The 19,972-nt window shown below is 37.0% G+C and overlaps 1 protein-coding gene across 2 annotated transcripts in view; it reads right to left on the bottom strand.

The window, feature by feature from the left end:
- MPHOSPH8 (M-phase phosphoprotein 8) overlaps nucleotides 1-19,972 on the bottom strand; it is a 68,475-nt gene that overhangs the window by 24,300 nt on the left and 24,203 nt on the right. For both annotated transcript variants that reach the window (XM_079138837.1, XM_079138836.1), the window contains exons 2-4: nucleotides 13,867-14,022; nucleotides 6,686-7,537; nucleotides 5,167-5,266 (exon numbers count right to left, since the gene is read on the bottom strand). In XM_079138837.1, the coding sequence (XP_078994963.1) occupies nucleotides 5,167-5,266; nucleotides 6,686-7,537; nucleotides 13,867-14,022 (1,108 nt within the window). The remainder of the gene's footprint in view (nucleotides 1-5,166; nucleotides 5,267-6,685; nucleotides 7,538-13,866; nucleotides 14,023-19,972) is intronic.

Genomic DNA, 19,972 nt, shown 5'->3' with positions numbered 1-19,972 from the left:
TATATAGAATATTCCATCAACGAGCGGATACACTTTCTTCTCAGCAGCACATGGAACCTTCTCGAAAATAGACCATATGTTATGCCACAAAGCAGCCCTCAGGAAATGCAATAAAATAGAGATACTGCCTTGTGTTCTATCAGATCATAATGGACTGAGAGTAGAAGTCAATGACAAAGTAAAAAAAGGAAATTACTCCAACACTTGGAGACTAAATAATATGCTATTGAATGAAACATGGATAACAAAAAACATCAGGGAGGAGATTAAAAAATTCTTAGAGGTCAATGAGAATGACAATACAACATATCAAAATCTCTGGGACACTACAAAAGCGGTACTAAGAGGAAAATTCATTGCATGGAGCGCATTCCAGAAAAGAATGAAAAGTCAACAATTAAATGACCTAACGTTACAGCTCAAAGCCCTAGAAAAAGAAGAACAGAATAACAGCAAAAGTAGTAGAAGACAGGAAATAATTAAAATCAGAGCTGATATCAATGAAATTGAAACAAAAGAAACTATTCAAAAAATTGACATAACAAAAAGCTGGTTCTTTGAGAAAGTAAACAAAATAGATAAACCCTTAGCCACATTAACAAAGAGAATGAGAGAGAAGACTCAAATTACTAAAATACATGATGCAAAAGGAAATATCACAACAGACACCACTGAGATACAGAACATAATGAGAAGCTACTTTGAAAATCTGTATTCCAACAAAATAGAAACTCCCAAAGACATTGACAAATTTCTAGAGACATATGCTCCTCCCAAACTGAACCAGGAGGACATACACGATTTAAACAGATCAATATCAAGCAATGAAATAGAAGAAGCCATTAAAAATCTACCATCCAAGAAAAGCCCAGGACCAGACGGATTCTCAGCCGAGTTCTATGAGACCTTCAAAAAACTCATTCCAATACTTCTTAAAGTATTCCAGGAAATAGAAAAGGAGGGTACCCTACCGAACTCATTCTATGAAGCTAATATCACCCTCATACCCAAACCAGGAAAAGACACATCAAGGAAAGAAAATTTTAGACCAATATCCTTGATGAATATAGATGCAAAGATCCTTAACAAAATATTGCCAAACCGTATCCAAAAACATATTAAGAAAACTGTGCACCACGATCAAGTGGGGTTCATTCCTGGAAGGCAAGGATGGTTCAACATTCGTAAATCAATAAACGTAATCCATCATATCAATAGACTTAAGGACAAGAATCATATGGTTATTTCAATTGACGCAGAAAAAGCATTTGACAATATACAACACCCCTTCATGCTGAAAACACTAGAAAAAAATAGGGATAGTAGGAACATACCTGAACATTGTAAAGGCTATTTATACTAAGCCCTTGGCCAACATCATTCTTAATGGAGAAAAACTGAAAGCATTCCCTTTCTAAACGGGAACAAGACAGGGATGTCCTCTTTCACCACTTCTATTCAACACTGTCCTCGAAACTCTAGCCAGAGCAATCAGGCAGACCAAAGAAATTAAAGGGATACGAATAGGAAAAGAGGAACTTAAGCTGTCACTATTTGAGGATGACATGATTCTATATTTAGAGGATCCAAAACCTCCTCCAGAAAACTTCTAGACCTCATCAATGAATTCAGCAAAATAGCAGGCTATAAAATCAACACGCATAAATCTACAGCATTTTTATACGCACGCGATGAAACAGCTGAAAGGGAAATGAGGAAAACAACTCCATTTGCAATAGCCTCAAAAAAAAAAAATAAAATACTTGGGTATCAATCTAACCAAAGAGGTAAAAGATCTCTACAATGAAAACTACAAAACACTGAAGAAAGAAATTAAGGAAGACCTTAGAAGATGGAAAGATCTCCCATGTTCTTGGATAGGCAGAATTAATATTGTCAAAATGGCCATACTACCAAAAGTGCTATACAGATTCAATGCAATTCCAATTAAAATCCCAATGACGTACCTCACAGAAATAGAGCAAGCAATCATGAAATTCATCTGGAAGAATAAGAAACCCAGAATAGCTAAAGCAATCCTTAGCAGGAAGAATGAAACAGGGGGTATCGCAATACCAGAACTTCAACTACAAAGCAATAGTAACAAAAACAGCACGGTATTGGCACCAAAATAGACAGGTAGATCAATGGTACAGGATAGAGGACACGGACACAAACCCAAATAAATACAATTTTCTCCTACTAGACAAAGGTGCCAAAAATATGCAATGAAGAAAAGATAGCCTCTTCAACAAATGGTGCTGGGAAAACTGGAAATCCATATGCAACAGAATGAAACTAAACCCCTATCTCTCACCCTGCACAAAACTCAACTCACAATGGATCAAGGACCTTGAAATCAGACCAGAGACCCTGCATCTTATAGAAGAAAAAGTAGGTCCAAATCTTCACCTTGTTGGCTTAGGATCAGACTTCCTTAACAGGACTCCCATAGCACAAGAAATAAAAGCAAGAATCAATAACTGGGATAGATTCAAACTAAATAGCTTTCTCTCAGCAAAGGAAACTATCAGCAATGCAAAGAGAGAGCCTACAGAGTGGAAGAATATCTTTGCCACTCATACTTCAGATAGAGCACTAATTTCCAGAATATATAAATAATTCAAAAAACTCTACACCAAGAATACAAATAATCCAATCAACAAATGGGCTAAGGAAATGAACAGACACTTCACAGAAGATGTACAAGCCATCAACAGATATATAAAAAAAGTTCACCATCTTTAGTAATGAGAGAAATGCAAATCAAAACTACACTAAGATTCCATCTCACCCCAATTAGAATGGTGATTATCAAGAACACAAGCAACAACAGGTGTTGAAGAGGATGTGGGGGAAAAGGTACACTCATACATTGCTGGTGGGACTGCAAATTAGTGCAGCCACTCTGGAAAGCTGTGTGGAGATTCCTTAGAAAACTTGGAATGGACCTACCATTTGACCCAGCTATCCCACTCCTTGGCGTTTACCCAAAGGACTTAAAATCAGCAGAGTACAGAGATACAGCCCCATCAATGTTCATAGCGGCTCAATTCACAATAGCCAGACTATGGAACCAACCTAGATGCCCTTCAATTGATGAATGGATAAAGAAACTATGGTATATATACAATGGAATATTACTGAGCTATAAAGAATAATAAAATTATGGCATTTGCAGGCAAATGGATGAAATTGGAGAATATCATGTTAAGTGAGATAAGCCAATCTCAAAAATCCAAAGGAGGAATGATCTCACTGATAAGCGGATGATGACACTTAATGGGGGGTTGGAGGGGGACAAGAATGGAGGAAGGAGGGACTGTATAGAGGGAAAAGAGAGGTGGGAGGGGTGGGGGGGAAGGAAAAAAATAATGGAATGATTCAAACATCATTACTCTATGTAAATTTATGAATATGCAAATGGTATGCTGTTACTCCACGTACAAACTGAAACAACATATATCCCATTTGTTTACATTAAAAAAAATTTTTAAATCTCTAATTATTCTTTGAACAGGTAGTATATAATATAGTCACTTTATGTATGATCCTCCAAAATAGCTATGTGCCTTCCTAGTTTAATTACGTGTTACCACTGCTAAACCCACGTCTAGGCTTAGAACAAAATCTACTTTTAAGACCGGAAATATAGCTCAGTAGTACAGTGCTTATTTGGCATGCACAAGACCCTAGATTCATCTCCAGCATGCACCACAAAGAAAAAGAGAAAAAAAAAAACCTAATTTTAGTGTTACTTCAGTTACAAATAGCTTTACCACAGAAGTATTCCATCTCTTAGAATCACTTTTTTTATTTTTGTGTAGCAGGGATTGAACCCAGGGGTGCTTAACCACTGAGCCACATCCCCAGTCCCTTTTATTTTTTATTCTGAGACAGGGTCTCACTAAGTTGCTTAGGGTCTTGCTAACTTGTTGAGGCTGGCTTTGAAATTGCTGTCCTCCTGTCTCAGCTTCCTCCGTGGCTGGGATTACAGGCATGCACCACTGTGCCTGGCTAGAATCTGTATTTCTAAGTGAACATGTCTTCCAAGTACTCTTGGTATACAAATTATTTATCTGGTGGGGCTTATTTAAACACTGCTTTTTAAAACTAAAGTACTTGGTTCCAGTAGTGACATATGTTATGAATTCTCAGTTATCATATATTGTCTTTGTATGTGATACTGGGTATAGAAAAACCCAGGAGCAGTCTACCACTGAGCTACATTCCCATACTTTCTATTTAAAAACTTTTGGGAGTCTTGCTAAGTTGCCAAAGCTGGTCTCAAACTTGTGATCCTCCTGCCTCAGCTTCCTGAGTCATTGGGACTACAGGTATGTAACACTGCACCCTGCTCTATTATTGAGTATCTTGAATTGATCCAAATGTGTATTCAATATATATATATATATATATATATATAGTATGTGTGTGTATACACACACACACACGCACACGCACACACACACAGAGTTAAATACAATTAATACAGTAAACAAAAACATTTGCTTCATTTAGCATCCACTAAAAGACACCTTTACTTTCCTCCCACAATGAATTTCCTCTGTAAATCTAAAATTCTACTATCATACTGAAAAGTGGGAAGAACATAGTGAACAGAAAGAAAATAACACAAAGAAAACTGTTATACATGTTAAGCATCTCTCAACAAAAATCCAAAATCTGAAGTGTTCCAAAGTCTGAAACTTTCTGAGCACCACCAGTGTAATACCATAAGTCATACCATGTCACAGTCAAAATACAAGTACACTAAAAAGGTACACTAAAAATACTGTGTAAATTTGCCTTCAGATTATGTGTATATATACACACACATATATGATATATATGAAATTTAAATGAATTGCATTTAAACTTTAGTCCCATCCACAAGATAGTTTATTACACATATATGCAAATATTCCAAAGTCAGAGAATCTGAAATACTTTTAGTCCCAAACATTTCAGATAAGCAACATTCAACCTGTGTGATAAACTTAGGTAATTGGTTAAATAAAAGTAGTACCAGGCTCTAAATTCCCAGTGAATAAAATTTTCCAATTCTATAATACTGCAGGTTAAAAAAAGAGATTATCTTCACAGTAAATTATTTGTATAAAAAGAAGGCAACAAAATTGGCAAAATGTTTTTATTTACACTTACTCTTTAATCCCTTTGGCTCTTTTTGACCTTTTTCTTCCTTGTCGAAATCATATCTTTTCTGGTATTTTTCTTTGAGTTCATTTTTTTTGGTCTCTTTCTCCTGAAAAAAATAAGTAAGACCCAAAACAAGAATGGATAAAGAGCTGATTAAGTAGATTTGAAGACTGAAAAATGTAAACAGGTACATGGTGCTACTATCTGCCTATATGTAATAGGGTACCTGATGGCTGACTATTTGATCTTTTTCACACTGCTTCCTCAATCAAGATTATTCTTCAACTATTTGATAACTTACACAATACCAAATTCAGAACACCCAATACCAGCTTCCCAACTCTCTTTTGGGAATTTTATTGTTAAAAAATAAAATTACAAAAATATTTCACCTAGTCTTATCAATCAAACATGACTATTTTTATTTCTCCACATTCCCCCGTCATCCTTATAACTTTGCATATGTAATTTATTTTTATTTATATTATATAGTTGCTTTAACAGAATCATGTTCATGTGTATATATGGTTTTCCCCCCACATTTTCTAAAGTTTTCTATTTTTGTTATGTTGACCTCAATATTTCAATGGATACCACAGTACCCAAGTTGATACACACAACATTTTCTTAACCATTTTCCCCATACCTAGACAGTATCTTTTTATTGGTTTTTCAGTGCTGAGGATAATATTGCCATAAATATCTTTCAACAGATAGCATTTCCTCACTTTAAAAAGATTTCCTCCCAGCACCACAAAAAAAAAAAAAAAAGGTTTCCTAACTTAAGATAAATTCCTAAAACTGGGAATAATGAATGTAAAGAAAATGGTCTTTTTACAGTCCTTGATATCATACAAAAATGTTTATTACAATGGGACAAACTATAATAAATAGATTTTGTAAGAATTAAGACTTATGGGCTGGGGTTATGGCTCAGTGGTAGAGCACTTGTCTAGCATGTATGAGGTACTGGGTTAGATTCTGAGCACCACATATAAATAAATAAATGTCCATTGACAACTAAAAAATATTAAAAAGAATTAAGACTTATAAAGTCAATGTACCCTGTACACTAGTATTTAAGTTTTATATTCTTAAAACAACAGAGCAAAATACCAAGTAGGATGGGAAAAGCTAATAAATTAAGTTGATGAAGCTATAAGCCTGACTATACAATACTACATATCATTTGAATACCTCTAGAACAATTCTCGCTTTTGTTAACAAATTAGCCCTTGATTTTCTTTTTTTTCTTTTAAAACACCAAGCAATGTTTATTTAGCCCTTGATTTTCTTGTCAAAGTTCATCCAAAAGAAGACAAGTTTGAGGTCCATAGGCTACAGGATCATCAGTATTTAGCTGTCCCAGTTAGTCACACCATTCAACAACTCCCTAATGATAGAAAAACTTTCTTATGATTTGACCATTTCCTTTTCATTCTTTGTGAAACCTCCTGACCCAGTCATCATAGCACTAGCCTTCTTTGGGTATATCTGTACTCAAGATTTTCCCTACTACCCTTACCTCCTCAGTTGAGTCAGAGGATCTGAGCACTCTCTCTTCCCCACCAGACCTGGAATCCTTCTGTATTTGAGCAGATGGAGGTGAGGTCAGCTTATCTAACTCTGTGTTACTTCTTCCTTTGTCTTGATTCCTTTGTTTTTTAGGTGTAGTTTTTTTCTCTGAGAAGATGTTCTTATTTTCTAGCCTTTTGCTCTCTTTTGGTTCCTCAGTCTTCCTCGGCTTCTTTTTTTTCCTCTTGGCTTTGACATCAGCATCCTCATCAGCACTTATAGTTCCATCCAATTGTTTCTCAAAACTACTCTCTTGAATTGCCTCCTGACATGCTTTATCTTTTGTACTTTTAATTTTTTGTTTCTCTTCTCTGTTGTCAGGAAATAACTCTTCACTGTCATCCTCCTGAAAAGGGGAATCATTAAGCACATTTGATTCAGACTCTAGCTGAGATTCAATACATTTCTCTTTTTTTGTTTTTCTGTTTTCTTTGGGATCTTCTCTTATTTTAGTCTTTAAATCTCTTATTTCAGCCTTTTTAACTTTCTTTAATTCCTTAGCTTCTTTGATTTCATCCTTTTTGGGCTTCTTGGAGTCTTTTAATTCTTCTTTGGCTTCCAAAATTCTTTTCTTTGTCCTTAAATCAAATACTAAATTTTCAGAGGAGCTCTCTAGCTCTGGTTTGGTTTTATCTTTTAGTTTCCCAGTTTTTGTTTTTTTCTTTTTTAAATCATCTGGGCTTTTCTCTTCTTTGTGCCTTATCTTTTTCTTTTTCTTCCTTGGGGAAGTATCTTCTTTTGTCTCACTTTGCTGATCACTATCAGAGTTTGCCTCGAATATGTCGTTATTTAAAGACAGTCTCTATAAAATACAAAAAGGATAGAACGCTAACATAATTTTAAAGATTTTGAAAAACTAACAATAATTTAAAAAATTTTAAAAAGTGGTACTAATAAAATCTGGTAGAAAATTTTTAAAGCAAATTCAACTTAACATTACCTACACTGAAGCTGTATAAGATATTACTTATAGGGAAAATACTGGGAAATAATAGTGGCCAAATTTTATTATTATATTGTGTGTATGTATGAACATATAACAAATTCCACCATTATGTACAATTATAATACACAAATTTTAAAAAATGAAAAAGAAAATATTACTTATATTTGATCTAGCAAATAGGTCCTGATAATTAAGCATCATTTTAAAAATGACAAAACACAAGCTGGATGTGGAGGTATATGCCCATAACTCCCAGCTAATCAGGTGGCTAAGGCAGGAGGATCGCAAGTTTGAAGCCAGCCTGGACAACCTGGTAAGACTTCAGTCCAAAACAGAAGATTAAAGAGCTGGAGATATAGTTCAGAGAGAAAGTGCTTGCCTGGTATGTCTAGGACCTTGGGTTCAATCCCTAACACTCAGGAGTGGGGGCAACATGAACAGAGAAATAAAAAAATGCCAAATCCTTGGAGGCCCCATGTAAGAGAAGGGTTATAAATGACTTCAGAACTTCAAAATTTCCCAAAATATAAGAAAGTAATTTTCACACATTCTTGGTTGGCAATATAGCAGTTATAATCCAAAGACAAATTTTTAAAAATATTTTGGAATACATAATGCTTTTAAATTTGCTGTTACATTTCAGTTTTATGTGGACCAAGCAAAAATCTTACTTGCCCCATTGATTTGTTAAATTATATTTCCTATGAAAATATATTTTCCAGTTTCAAAAATTTAAGAATAAGTATTTAAAGTACTTTTGTATAGCCACAAAATGTTGTAAAAAGTATTTTCAGTTCCCATTTCCCAAAATTATCTTATCTTAATAACTTGAGAGTGGAAAGTAGGGAAAAAAAGATAGGTAAACTTAAGATGTTTTATATATAGGGCCACCACAGTTAAAAACATAGGGGGAATACGGTGGCCCTGGCTTAAATTTTTTAAACCTCCCGAATCACACCATAAAAAACAAAACAACTAGAATTACAAAACAAAACCCGACAGACACCATCTACAACAAAATTAAGTGGTGTGCTGGGGTGGGAATTGTACTCAGTGGTATAGTGGATGTACACAAGCACACACACACACACACACAACTGGCAAAATATAAATAGATGAGGACAAACTATTAAGAGCCATAAGACCTACACAGTTATACATACCTATATAGGAGGGGGGCAAAATAGCAAACACTAGGAGATAGTGGTGGGAGAAAGAACAGGTCCTTTGAGAAGATCACCTCACCAGAAGGAGTTACACATACACAAGTGTATGGGCAGCTGTTATGAGCACAGGGTAAGTGATGCGGGGCAAGCTCTATACTATGAACTCCCAAAACTAAACAGAGCCACAGAAAAGGGAGGTGGGGTTGGGGGTGTAGCTCAGTGGTAAAGCACTTGCCTTGCACACATGAAGGACTGGGCTCAATCCCCAGCTATGTTAAAAAAAAAAAAATGTAACCAGAACAAGCTCACTTCCATGACTGACTTGCACAAAGCCATAATGAGAAGAAACTGCTATTATCAGATTCCAGATAAAGTAGCATGGGGAAGAGAGAAACAAAGAAAAGATCCAGAAATCAGCAGGGCACGGTGGTACACACCTGCAATTCCAGTGATTTGGGAGGCTAAGGCAGGAGAATCACAAGTTCAAAGCCAGCCTCAGCAACTTAGCAAGGCCCAGTCTCAAAATAAAAAATAAAAAGGGGTGGGGATGTGGCTCAGTGGTTAAATGGCCCTGAGTTCAATCCCTGGTATAAAAAAAAAAAAAAAAAAAAATTTAGACATCATTGGTGGTGGGGAAAGGTGGAACAGAGCCTAAAAAAACCCTCATGAAGTAATGCCATATTTTTGAACCATTCAAAACAGAATAAAGGAGGTTGCTCAAGAGTCATGGAGCTAAAAAGAAACCTATTCTCTCCTGTCCTCTAAAACTTGAGGAAAAGTCATTTCAAATAAAAATAAATAGTACTAAATGATTCGGATAGACAATTTTGTTAAATTATTTTAAGAAAAAAGGAGACTACAGAACACAGTCACAAGCCAGGCACGGTGGTGGCGTGAACCTTGCAGTTCCAGCTGCTTGGGAAGCTGAGGCAGGAGGTTCACTTGACTGCAGAATCTGAGCCAGCCTGCTCAACATGAGACTCTCTTAAAAAAAAAAAAAAAAAAAAAAATTATAGAGCCAAGTACAGTGGCACACGCCTCTAATCCCAGAGGCTTGGGAGGCTGAGGCAGAAGGATCACAAGTTCAAAAGCCAGTCTCAGCAAAAGCAAGGGCTAAGTAACTCAGTGAAACCCTGTCTCTAAAAAAAAATACAAAATAAGGCTGGGGATGTGGTTCAGTTGTCAAGTACCCTTGAGTTCAATCCTGGGTACCCCATCCCCACAAAAGTTATGAACTCAAGTTGCTATCCTTAAAACAACAAAAGCATGCCAAAAGACTTGGGATGTAGCTCAGTGGTAGAATACTTTCTTAGCAAGTAGAACCCTGGGTTCAATTCCAGTACTATAAAAAAGAAAACAAAAGCATGCCAGAAAGATATGTCTATAAAACATTTAAGAAAACAAACAAAAAACTTTGAGGCCTCAGGCAAATAGACCAGGTCATTTGTAAGAGGAAGAAATCTGCATCAGACGTTAAGAGAGCAACAGGTAGTACATATTTGCAGCATGCGTGAACACAAGATGAAGAGATGTTGAATGATGCAATTTTTCTTTTCCTGACTCAATTTCTACATCTACAATGAAAGAATAACAAAGTTTATAAATGGCTAAATAATTCTGCTAAAAAGGAAAAAGCCAGTGAGGTGTATTTCTTGCCACATGCACATCTACTATTATGACCTCAATGATTAGGCCCAAGAGTCATAGAGTAAATAATTAAACACTTTGGAAATGAAAGTGTTCACAGTCTGATAAAGAAAACAGAGATTTCAGTCACATACATTAAAGATTCAGAATGGAAGTTTTGATTACTTATAGAATAAGGTTAGCTTTGGAAAAGATACTTTCAAATGGAGAAGTATTTTCCTAAAATTAGGATAAGAACTGTTAAGCTCAAGAATAAGCTTCAAACACACTTGTCTATCAGGAATCACATTCAGATTATCATCAATAATTTAAAAACAAGAAGAGGTCAGGCATGGTGGTTTGCGCCTTTAATCCCAGCAACTCAGGGTAGAGGCAGGAGAATTCCAAGTTTGAGGCCAACCTGGGCAACTTAACCCTGTTAACCCTGTTTGAGACCCTCTCTCGAAATTAAAAAAAATTTTCAAAAGGGCTGGGTGGATGTAGTTCAGTGGTAAAACACCCCAAATCCTCAGTACTAAAAAAAAAAAAAAAAGAAAGAAAGAAAGAAAGAAAGAAAGAAAGAAAGAAAGAAAGAAAGAAAGAAAGAAAGAAAGAAAAAGAAAGAAAGAAAAAAGAAAAAGAAAGGAGCTTCTAGTTGGCTTTAACCAGAGGCTTGATAAAATAAATAATAAATGACAAATAAAACCAAAATAAAAAGGGGCCATAAAGCTAATATTCCATAGGTCAAGACTTTCTGGGAGTTTTACAAGACTTTTCTTACAAAGAGAGGGAAGAAATACGTTATAAGAAGATTTTGATCAAAAGATATAAGTTTTACATTATATGAATCAATTCCTTAATAAAGCAGGCATACTGGTACATGAATGTTTTCTCAGAAAGAAACAGGGAAGGTGGGAGTAGAAAAATGAAATACAACATAGAGCAAAAGAACTGGGAGAAGTAATCTAAACTGAACTCATTTTTTAAAGGGTCTCTGTTACAAAAATTATAAAACTACTGCTAATTTTAAAACTATACTGTCAAAAGTCCTGCCACCACAGCATAAATTTTAAAAATTAGAAATTTCACTCTTCTAACTGGATTTCAAGCTATGAACCCAAATTAAAGGCAACCTAGCATAATGGTTAAGGATGTAGTTGTCTAGTTCTATGAAAGTGGGTGAACTTGGGCTAGTTAACTTAGATAAGCCCTAGTTTTTAATCTTAATCCATAAAGAATGCTAACCCACTGTGTAGCACTTATCTAAGTTATTGTTCAGCAAATACCAGCTGCTTCTGTTAATGCTGTTATTACCATTAACAACCACTACACATAATCAGAACTGGGTCCTAATATCGTTTTGGCCGTTCATAAAAACATTAGGTATTCTTTAAAACCTCAAACTATAGAAAAGGAATCAATATTCAGTCCTTACAATAAATTATAAGCAGGCAGGTCTAAATTATAGCTCAATGGTGGATCACTTGTTCACTTTATAAGGCAGTGGGTTTGATATCTAGCACTAAAATAAAACAAAATAAATTATAAGCTAGAGATGGTTTCCTAGTGCGAGAAAGCTTCACTGTATTTATAAGAGTCCTTGCCAATATTCTAAGAAATGACTATATTTTCCAGGCATGGCACAGTGGCACAAACCTGTAATCCTAATGACTTGGGAGGCTGAGACAGGAGGACTGCAAGTTTGAGGTCAGTCTGGGCAACTTAGCAAGACCCTGTAAAAAAATAAAAGTTTTAAAAAGGCTAAGGATGTAGGTTAGTGATAGACTGCTCGCCTAGCATATATGAGGCAAGGAGAGAAGGAGGGATGGGATGGAGAGAGGGACAATTACTTTCAAAAAGAAAACATTTATGGTAAAAATGAGAAGATGAGTACAAATTGGTTCAGTTTGTAAAAGAATCTATAAATGAAATTTGTAAAAGGTAAATGGGAAAACTCATAAGAGTCATATTAAATTATTCATGGAATGAGAGGATCCAAGGATAAAACAATAAGGCAAATTAATACAACAAAAAACAACCAAATTTGTATATTATTTTAACATTATCCCACTCTAGCTCACCTTCCAATCTTTTTCCAAACTACTAAGTACAGAAGTTTGACTCATCTGAGTTTCTCTGGTTTCTTTGCTCTTGGCCACCATCAGGAAAATGGTACACCCAATGAAATAGTTAAAAACTGAAGGGTGAATAGAAAAAAGACCTGGACAATCAGCCTGTGCATGATCTGAAATGGATTAATACTTGTAGCTTTAAAAAGTGACCTAGGTGGGGTGTGGTGGCACATGCCTGTAATCCCAGCAACTCGGGAGGCTTGCAAGAGGCTATCAAGTTCGAGGCCAGGCTCAGCAACTTAGTGAGGCCCTGTCTCAAAATAAAAAGTAAAAAAGGGCTAGGGATGTGGTTTAGTGGTAGACCGTCTCCGGGTTCCATCCTCAACACCACTGCCCCCCCCACATGAGAGACGTATGTTATAACAGATTAATTAAAAAGTATATGCTGAATTTGTAGTCACAATATTATTAATTGAAAAAATAAAAATGAAAACAAAATTGAGGCAATATTCTTTAAGTAAAAATTAGTTGCTCACATTATAGATGAGCAAGTAAAATTATGTGGTTTTTTTCCTTCTCTTTTATGTTACTCTCTCTTTTATTTCTTTCTTTCATTCCCTTGGTTTTTTTTTTTTTTTTTTTTGGAGTGGGGAGAGGGGTGCCTGGAAATTGAACCCAGGGCCTTGAGCATGTAAACACACTTATCACTGAGTTACATCCCTAGGCCCATCACATGCTTAAGGGAATATATTAAGCAACATTCAAGTCTGCTATCCCTCCCAAAACTACATGGTAAATGCCAGGTCCCCAGGGTGGTGCCGTTCGGAGGTGGGGCCTAATAGTAAGTCCTTAGGTCATTGAGGGATACCCTCAAAGAGAATTGGGGATCCTGGTTTCTTCCTCTGATTCCTGGCTTAGGAAGGCAAACAGCTGGCACCTCCACGTTTCTCACCTTTGCTATCCAACACCCCCACCAGAGACCAAAAGGAAAGGGTCTGTGAGATATTGGACTGGAAACTTCAGAACTATAAGCCAAAATCTTTTCTCTTTCTAAGTTAATTATCGAAGGTATTTCATTAAAATGTTAGCTGACTAACACACGATCTAAACTAGTTTGTCAAATGCAATTACAGACTGGGTTTAAAAAGAAGAGTTCTGCAAAAAACTGAAAGCAGCCTGTGATAATAAATTAACTATATGAAATTTACACTAAGAATGTTCTATATTTTATTACTTGTAAAATATTTATTATACAGCTTATGTCAGTGAAATTTATAATAAATACATAAAGTCAAAAAAGAAATGAGGTAAAACATGATACCTGAATATCCTTCTTGACTGCTTTAGCTTTGTTCTCTGCAACTTTCTTCCTAAATTCAAGAAGAACTTCTTTGCAGTCCTCCAAATGAATCTCAGGTTCCCATGTATCATCATCTGATGTATAGCCCTTCCATCGGACTTTATAAAGGATTTTACCCTGTGGTATAAATTAAAAGCAGGCAAATAAAGCATATTAAATGATTATAGTTCCAAAAAACACAACTGCTCAGAATACATGAAAGAACTTGAAAACGACCTTTAAATAGAAGTTAACATCATATTATAAACTGTCTATATTCAGCTCCTGAGGCAAGTGGGTTTAGAAAGTCACTGATCTACTTTTTATAAACCAAAGATTAAAGTCTTTTTCTATTTATATTAAAAAATCAATGCATAATATTGAAAAAGCAATGAAAAATAGGAAGAAACAATAAAAATCACCCAAGGATAACAATTTTATCTAATTTCTTTACTTACTGCATTAATATATGTTTGATGCTTTTTTAAGATAGTAAAAAGATAATACTATAATGGTTAATCTTGCTTTCACTTACATATCAAACTCTTAAAAATATTTTTGAAAGACATGATTTTTAGTAACTAAAATTTATTTCATAATATAAATACAACAAAACTGTCCTTAAAAAAAAAGCTTACATGATAAAAAAAAAAAATGTAAAAAAAAATTCAAGGCAGACTGCTCACTGTCAGGTGCCTATCATCTGCCATTTCCCTGCCTCTTGCCTGTCCATCGCCTGCCTTATACCTATCCATCACCCAACATACAAAGTTCACGTCCCGATCGTCCGACAACAGTCAGCAAACTGATTGCTGACCGCCAGTGGAGCACCAGCTGCTTGCTGTTGCCTGGAAGTTCACTGTCACAGTACCTGCAGGTTTGATTACATCTGGCTGCCGCCATTTTAAGACAACAGCCAGGCCCCGCAGGACCCCTGGCCGGACTGACTGAGCCCCATCTCCAGGATCCCTCAACTGACCCATCACTCCCTGAATTTGGGGCCCTCATATCAACTGACTGCTCCCTGCGGCCAGGACCCCCAGACCAACTGACTGCACCCCATCAAGGGGACCCCAGACCAACTGATTGCACCCGGCTTCCAGGATCGCACAACCACACCAAACACACTGGACCTCCAGGAACCCTGCCTGACCAACCGCATCCCGCCTCCAGGACCTCTGCTGACCACGTCCACACCCTGAGCTGTAGCTCCCCATTTGCCAACACATTTTGAAGCAAGAGCAGCCATCTTGGATAATCCTGGAAGCCATAGCTCAAATCTTTAGGTGACACAAATCCCATCCTGAGACGCCTGCTGGAGGTTGAAGCTCATTGTCAGGTACCTCTCATGCATCAGGCTACTGAACTCTGGGAGGTTTCATTACTATATGACTGTTATACTGTAGATTTTCTTTTTTCTCCTTATTGAAAAATTTTAAGTTTTTATTTCTTTACTTTTCTTGCTCTCTTTTTCTTTTGTTTACCTGTTCCCTCAGAGTCTCTTTCTCCCTTTTCTGCATGCTAACATCCAATTTCTTTTGATTACACTCACCCTTTCTATTCTCTAGAACTTCTGTATATTCTTTTCTTATCCCAAAACAGCTACATCCTACATCCCTCTGCATCCTCTTTGTCCTCCATTATAAACTGCAGACCTCATTGCAAATCTGTTCGTTATACTGAATATAATATTTGAACTCATTCTGTTTATTATGACAATTTTGTTATTGTCCTCATAGGGGCTATTTGGCCAAGGATTGCATAGGATTGCACTGCTAATATTGATCTCCCCATAAAGAAAGGGTTTTGGAAACCTATAGGGCCACTATAAGCCTATAGGGGGTAATCTGTAATACCCCAGATCTGCACTGCTAGAGGGGAAAATACATGAACAACATGAAAAAACAAGGGAAGAAAATGATCGAAACAAATCTAGATTCTAAATTAATAGAATCCAATGACAGTATGTTAGAAGAAATGTTAGGAAAGGACTTCAGATTATACATAATTAAGATGATTCGCGAAGCAAAGGATGAGATAAGAGATACAAGAGGCTTACAGAACACCAAATGCACAAAATCACAACAGATCCACACCAAGGCACATTATAATGAAAATGCCTAACATTCAAAATAAAGATAGGCTTTTGAAGGCCGCGAGAGAAAAGCAACAGATTACATATGGGGGAGACCAATAAGGATAGCAGCAGACTTCTCAACCCAGACTCTAAAAGCTAGAAGGGCCTGGAACAACATATTTCAAGCTCTGAAAGAACATGGTTGCCAACCAAGAATCCTATACTCAGCAAAACTAACCTTCAGATTTGAAGATGAAATAAAATCCTTTCATGATAAACAAAAGTTAAGAGAATTTACAAATAGAAAGCCTGTGCTACAGAATGTTCTCAACAAAATATTGCATGAGGAAGAAATGAAAAACAACAATGGAGGTCAGCAAAGGGAGGAACTACCTTAGAGAAAAAGCACTCAAAGGAGAAACCACGCCAAATTAAAAACCAAAAATAAACCAAATGACTGGGAATACATATTATAATCTCAAGGATCCAAGATGGCAGTCTAGAGGGAGGCTGCGTTCCGTGTCGCTACGCAACGCCGGATTCAAGCAGAGGATATCTGTTTCTTGGTGAGGCAGTTTTGCTGCTTATCGATCCCCTGCTCTTTGCCCCATTTGTCTGCTGTGGTCACCTGCAATCTGCCAGCATATCGACGCCTTTTTTTGAGAGCAGATTGCTCACTGTCAGGCGTCTGTCGTCAGCCATTTGCCTGCCTCTCACCTGTCCATCGCCTGCCTTGCCCCTGTCCATCACCCGGCGCTCGAGGTTCACCTCCCGATCATCGGACAGCTGCCAGCAGATTGACCACAGACCGCCAGTGGAGAGCCGGCTGCCTGCTGCTGCCTGGAGGTTCGCTGTTGCAGTACCTGCAGGTTTGATTGCACGTGGCTGCCACCATTTTGAGACAACAGCCAGGCCCTATAGGACCCCTGGCCGAACTGACTGAGTCCCGTCTGCAGGATCTCTCAGCCCAACCGATCACTCCCTGCCTCTGGGGCCCTCACATCAACTGACTGCTCCCTGCCGCCAGGACCCCCAGACCAAATAACTGTGCCCTATCACCGGGAACCCAGACCAAATGATTGCACCCGGCCTCCTGGATCCCACAACCACAACAAACACACCTGATCTCCAGGACCACTGCCTGACCAACTGCATCCTGTCTCCAGGACCTCCAGCTGACTACGTCCACCCCTGAGCTACAGGTCCCCATTTGCCAACACATTTGGAAGCCAGAGCAGCCATCTTGGATAATCCTGGAAGCCATAGCTGCAATCTTCGGGTGGGGCAAATCCCATCCTGAGACGCCTGCTGGAGGCTTGAAGCTCATTGTCAGGTACCTCTCATACATCAGGCTACTGAACACTGGGAGGTTGCATTAGTATTTGACTGTTATACAGTAGATTTTCTTCTTTCTCCTTTTTAAAAGAAATATTTAAGTTTTTATTTCTTTATGTTTCTTGCTTTCTTTTCCTTCTGTTTACCTGTTCCCTCAGCAAAGGGAGGAACTACCTCAGAGAAAAAGCACTCAAAGGAGAAACCAAGCCAACTTAAAAACCAAAAATAAGCCAAATGACTGGGAATACAAATCATTTCTCAATAATAACCCTGAACATTAATGGCCTAAACTCATCAATCAAAAGACATAGACTGGCAGAATGGATTAAAAAGAAAGACCCAACAATATGCTGCCTGCAAGAGACTCATCTCATACAAAAAGACATCCACAGACTAAAGGTGAAAGGATGGGAAAAAACCTACCACGCACACGGACCCAGTGAAAAAGCAGGGGTTTCCATCCTTATATCAGATAAAGTGGACTTCAAGCCAAAGTTAGTCAGAAGGGATAAAGAAGGACATTTCATACTGCTTAAGGGAACCATAAATCAGGAAGACATAACAATAGTAAATATTTATGCCCCAAACAATGGTGCATCCCTGTACATCAAACAAATCCTTCTCAATTTCAAGAATGACATAGACCACAACACAATAATTCTGGGCGACTTTAACGCACCGCTGTCATCACTAGATAGATCTTCCAAACAAAATCCAACCAAAGAAACCATAGAACTCAATAACACAATCAATAACCTAGACTTAATAGACATATATAGAATATTCCATCAACGAGCGGATACACTTTCTTCTCAGCAGCACATGGAACCTTCTCGAAAATAGACCATATGTTATGCCACAAAGCAGCCCTCAGGAAATGCAATAAAATAGAGATACTGCCTTGTGTTCTAGATCATAATGGACTGAGAGTAGAAGTCAATGACAAAGTAAAAAAAGGAAATTACTCCAACACTTGGAGACTAAATAATATGCTATTGAATGAAACATGGATAACAAAAAACATCAGGGAGGAGATTAAAAAATTCTTAGAGGTCAATGAGAACGACGATACAACATATCAAAATCTCTGGGACACTACAAAAGCGGTACTAAGAGGAAAATTCATTGCATGGAGCGCATTCCAGAAAAGAATGAAAAGTCAACAATTAAATGACCTAACGTTGCAGCTCAAAGCCCTAGAAAAAGAAGAACAGAATAACAGCAAAAGTAGTAGAAGACAGGAAATAATTAAAATCAGAGCTGATATCAATGAAATTGAAACAAAAGAAACTATTCAAAAAATTGACATAACAAAAAGCTGGTTCTTTGAGAAAGTAAACAAAATAGATAAACCCTTAGCCACATTAACAAAGAGAATGAGAGAGAAGACTCAAATTACTAAAATACATGATGCAAAAGGAAATATCACAACAGACACCACTGAGATACAGAACATAATGAGACGCTACATTGAAAATCTGTATTCCAACAAAATAGAAACTCCCAAAGACATTGACAAATTTCTAGAGACATATGCTCCTCCCAAACTGAACCAGGAGGACATACACGATTTAAACAGATCAATATCAAGCAATGAAATAGAAGAAGCCATTAAAAATCTACCATCCAAGAAAAGCCCAGGACCAGACGGATTCTCAGCCGAGTTCTACAAGACCTTCAAAGAAGAACTCATTCCAATACTTCTCAAAGTATTCCAGGAAATAGAAAAGGAGGGTACCCTACCGAACTCATTCTATGAAGCTAATATCACCCTCATACCCAAACCAGGAAAAGACACATCAAGGAAAGAAAATTTTAGACCAATATCCTTGATGAATATAGATGCAAAGATCCTTAACAAAATATTGCCAAACCGTATCCAAAAACATATTAAGAAAACTGTGCACCACGATCAAGTGGGGTTCATTCCTGGAAGGCAAGGATGGTTCAACATTCGTAAATCAATAAACGTAATCCATCATATCAATAGACTTAAGGACAAGAATCATATGGTTATTTCAATTGACGCAGAAAAGGCATTTGACAATATACAACACCCCTTCACGCTGAAAACACTAGAAAAAAATAGGGATAGTAGGAACATACCTGAACATTGTAAAGGCTATTTATACTAAGCCCTTGGCCAACATCATTCTTAATGGAGAAAAACTGAAAGCATTCCCTTTCTAAACGGGAACAAGACAGGGATGTCCTCTTTCACCACTTCTATTCAACACTGTCCTCGAAACTCTAGCCAGAGCAATCAGGCAGACCAAGGAAATTAAAGGGATACGAATAGGAAAAGAGGAACTTAAGCTGTCACTATTTGAGGATGACATGATTCTATATTTAGAGGATCCAAAAACCTCCTCCAGAAAACTTCTAGACCTCATCAATGAATTCAGCAAAATAGCAGGCTATAAAATCAACACGCATAAATCTACAGCATTTTTATGCGCAAGCGATGAAACAGCTGAAAGGGAAATGAGGAAAACAACTCCATTTGCAATAGCCTTAAAAAAATAAAATAAAATACTTGGGTATCAATCTAACCAAAGAGGTAAAAGATATCTACAATGAAAACTACAAAACACTGAAGGAAGAAATTGAGAAAAACTTTAGAAGATGGAAAGATCTCCCATGTTCTTGGATAGGCAGAATTAATATTGTCAAAAT

Source organism: Sciurus vulgaris, assembly GCF_902686455.1.
Source record: "Sciurus vulgaris genome assembly, chromosome: 4".
Taxonomy (NCBI): Eukaryota; Metazoa; Chordata; class Mammalia; order Rodentia; family Sciuridae; genus Sciurus; species Sciurus vulgaris.
Note: the sequence above shows the minus strand (reverse complement) of the source record. Positions and strands in the feature narration are given on the sequence as shown.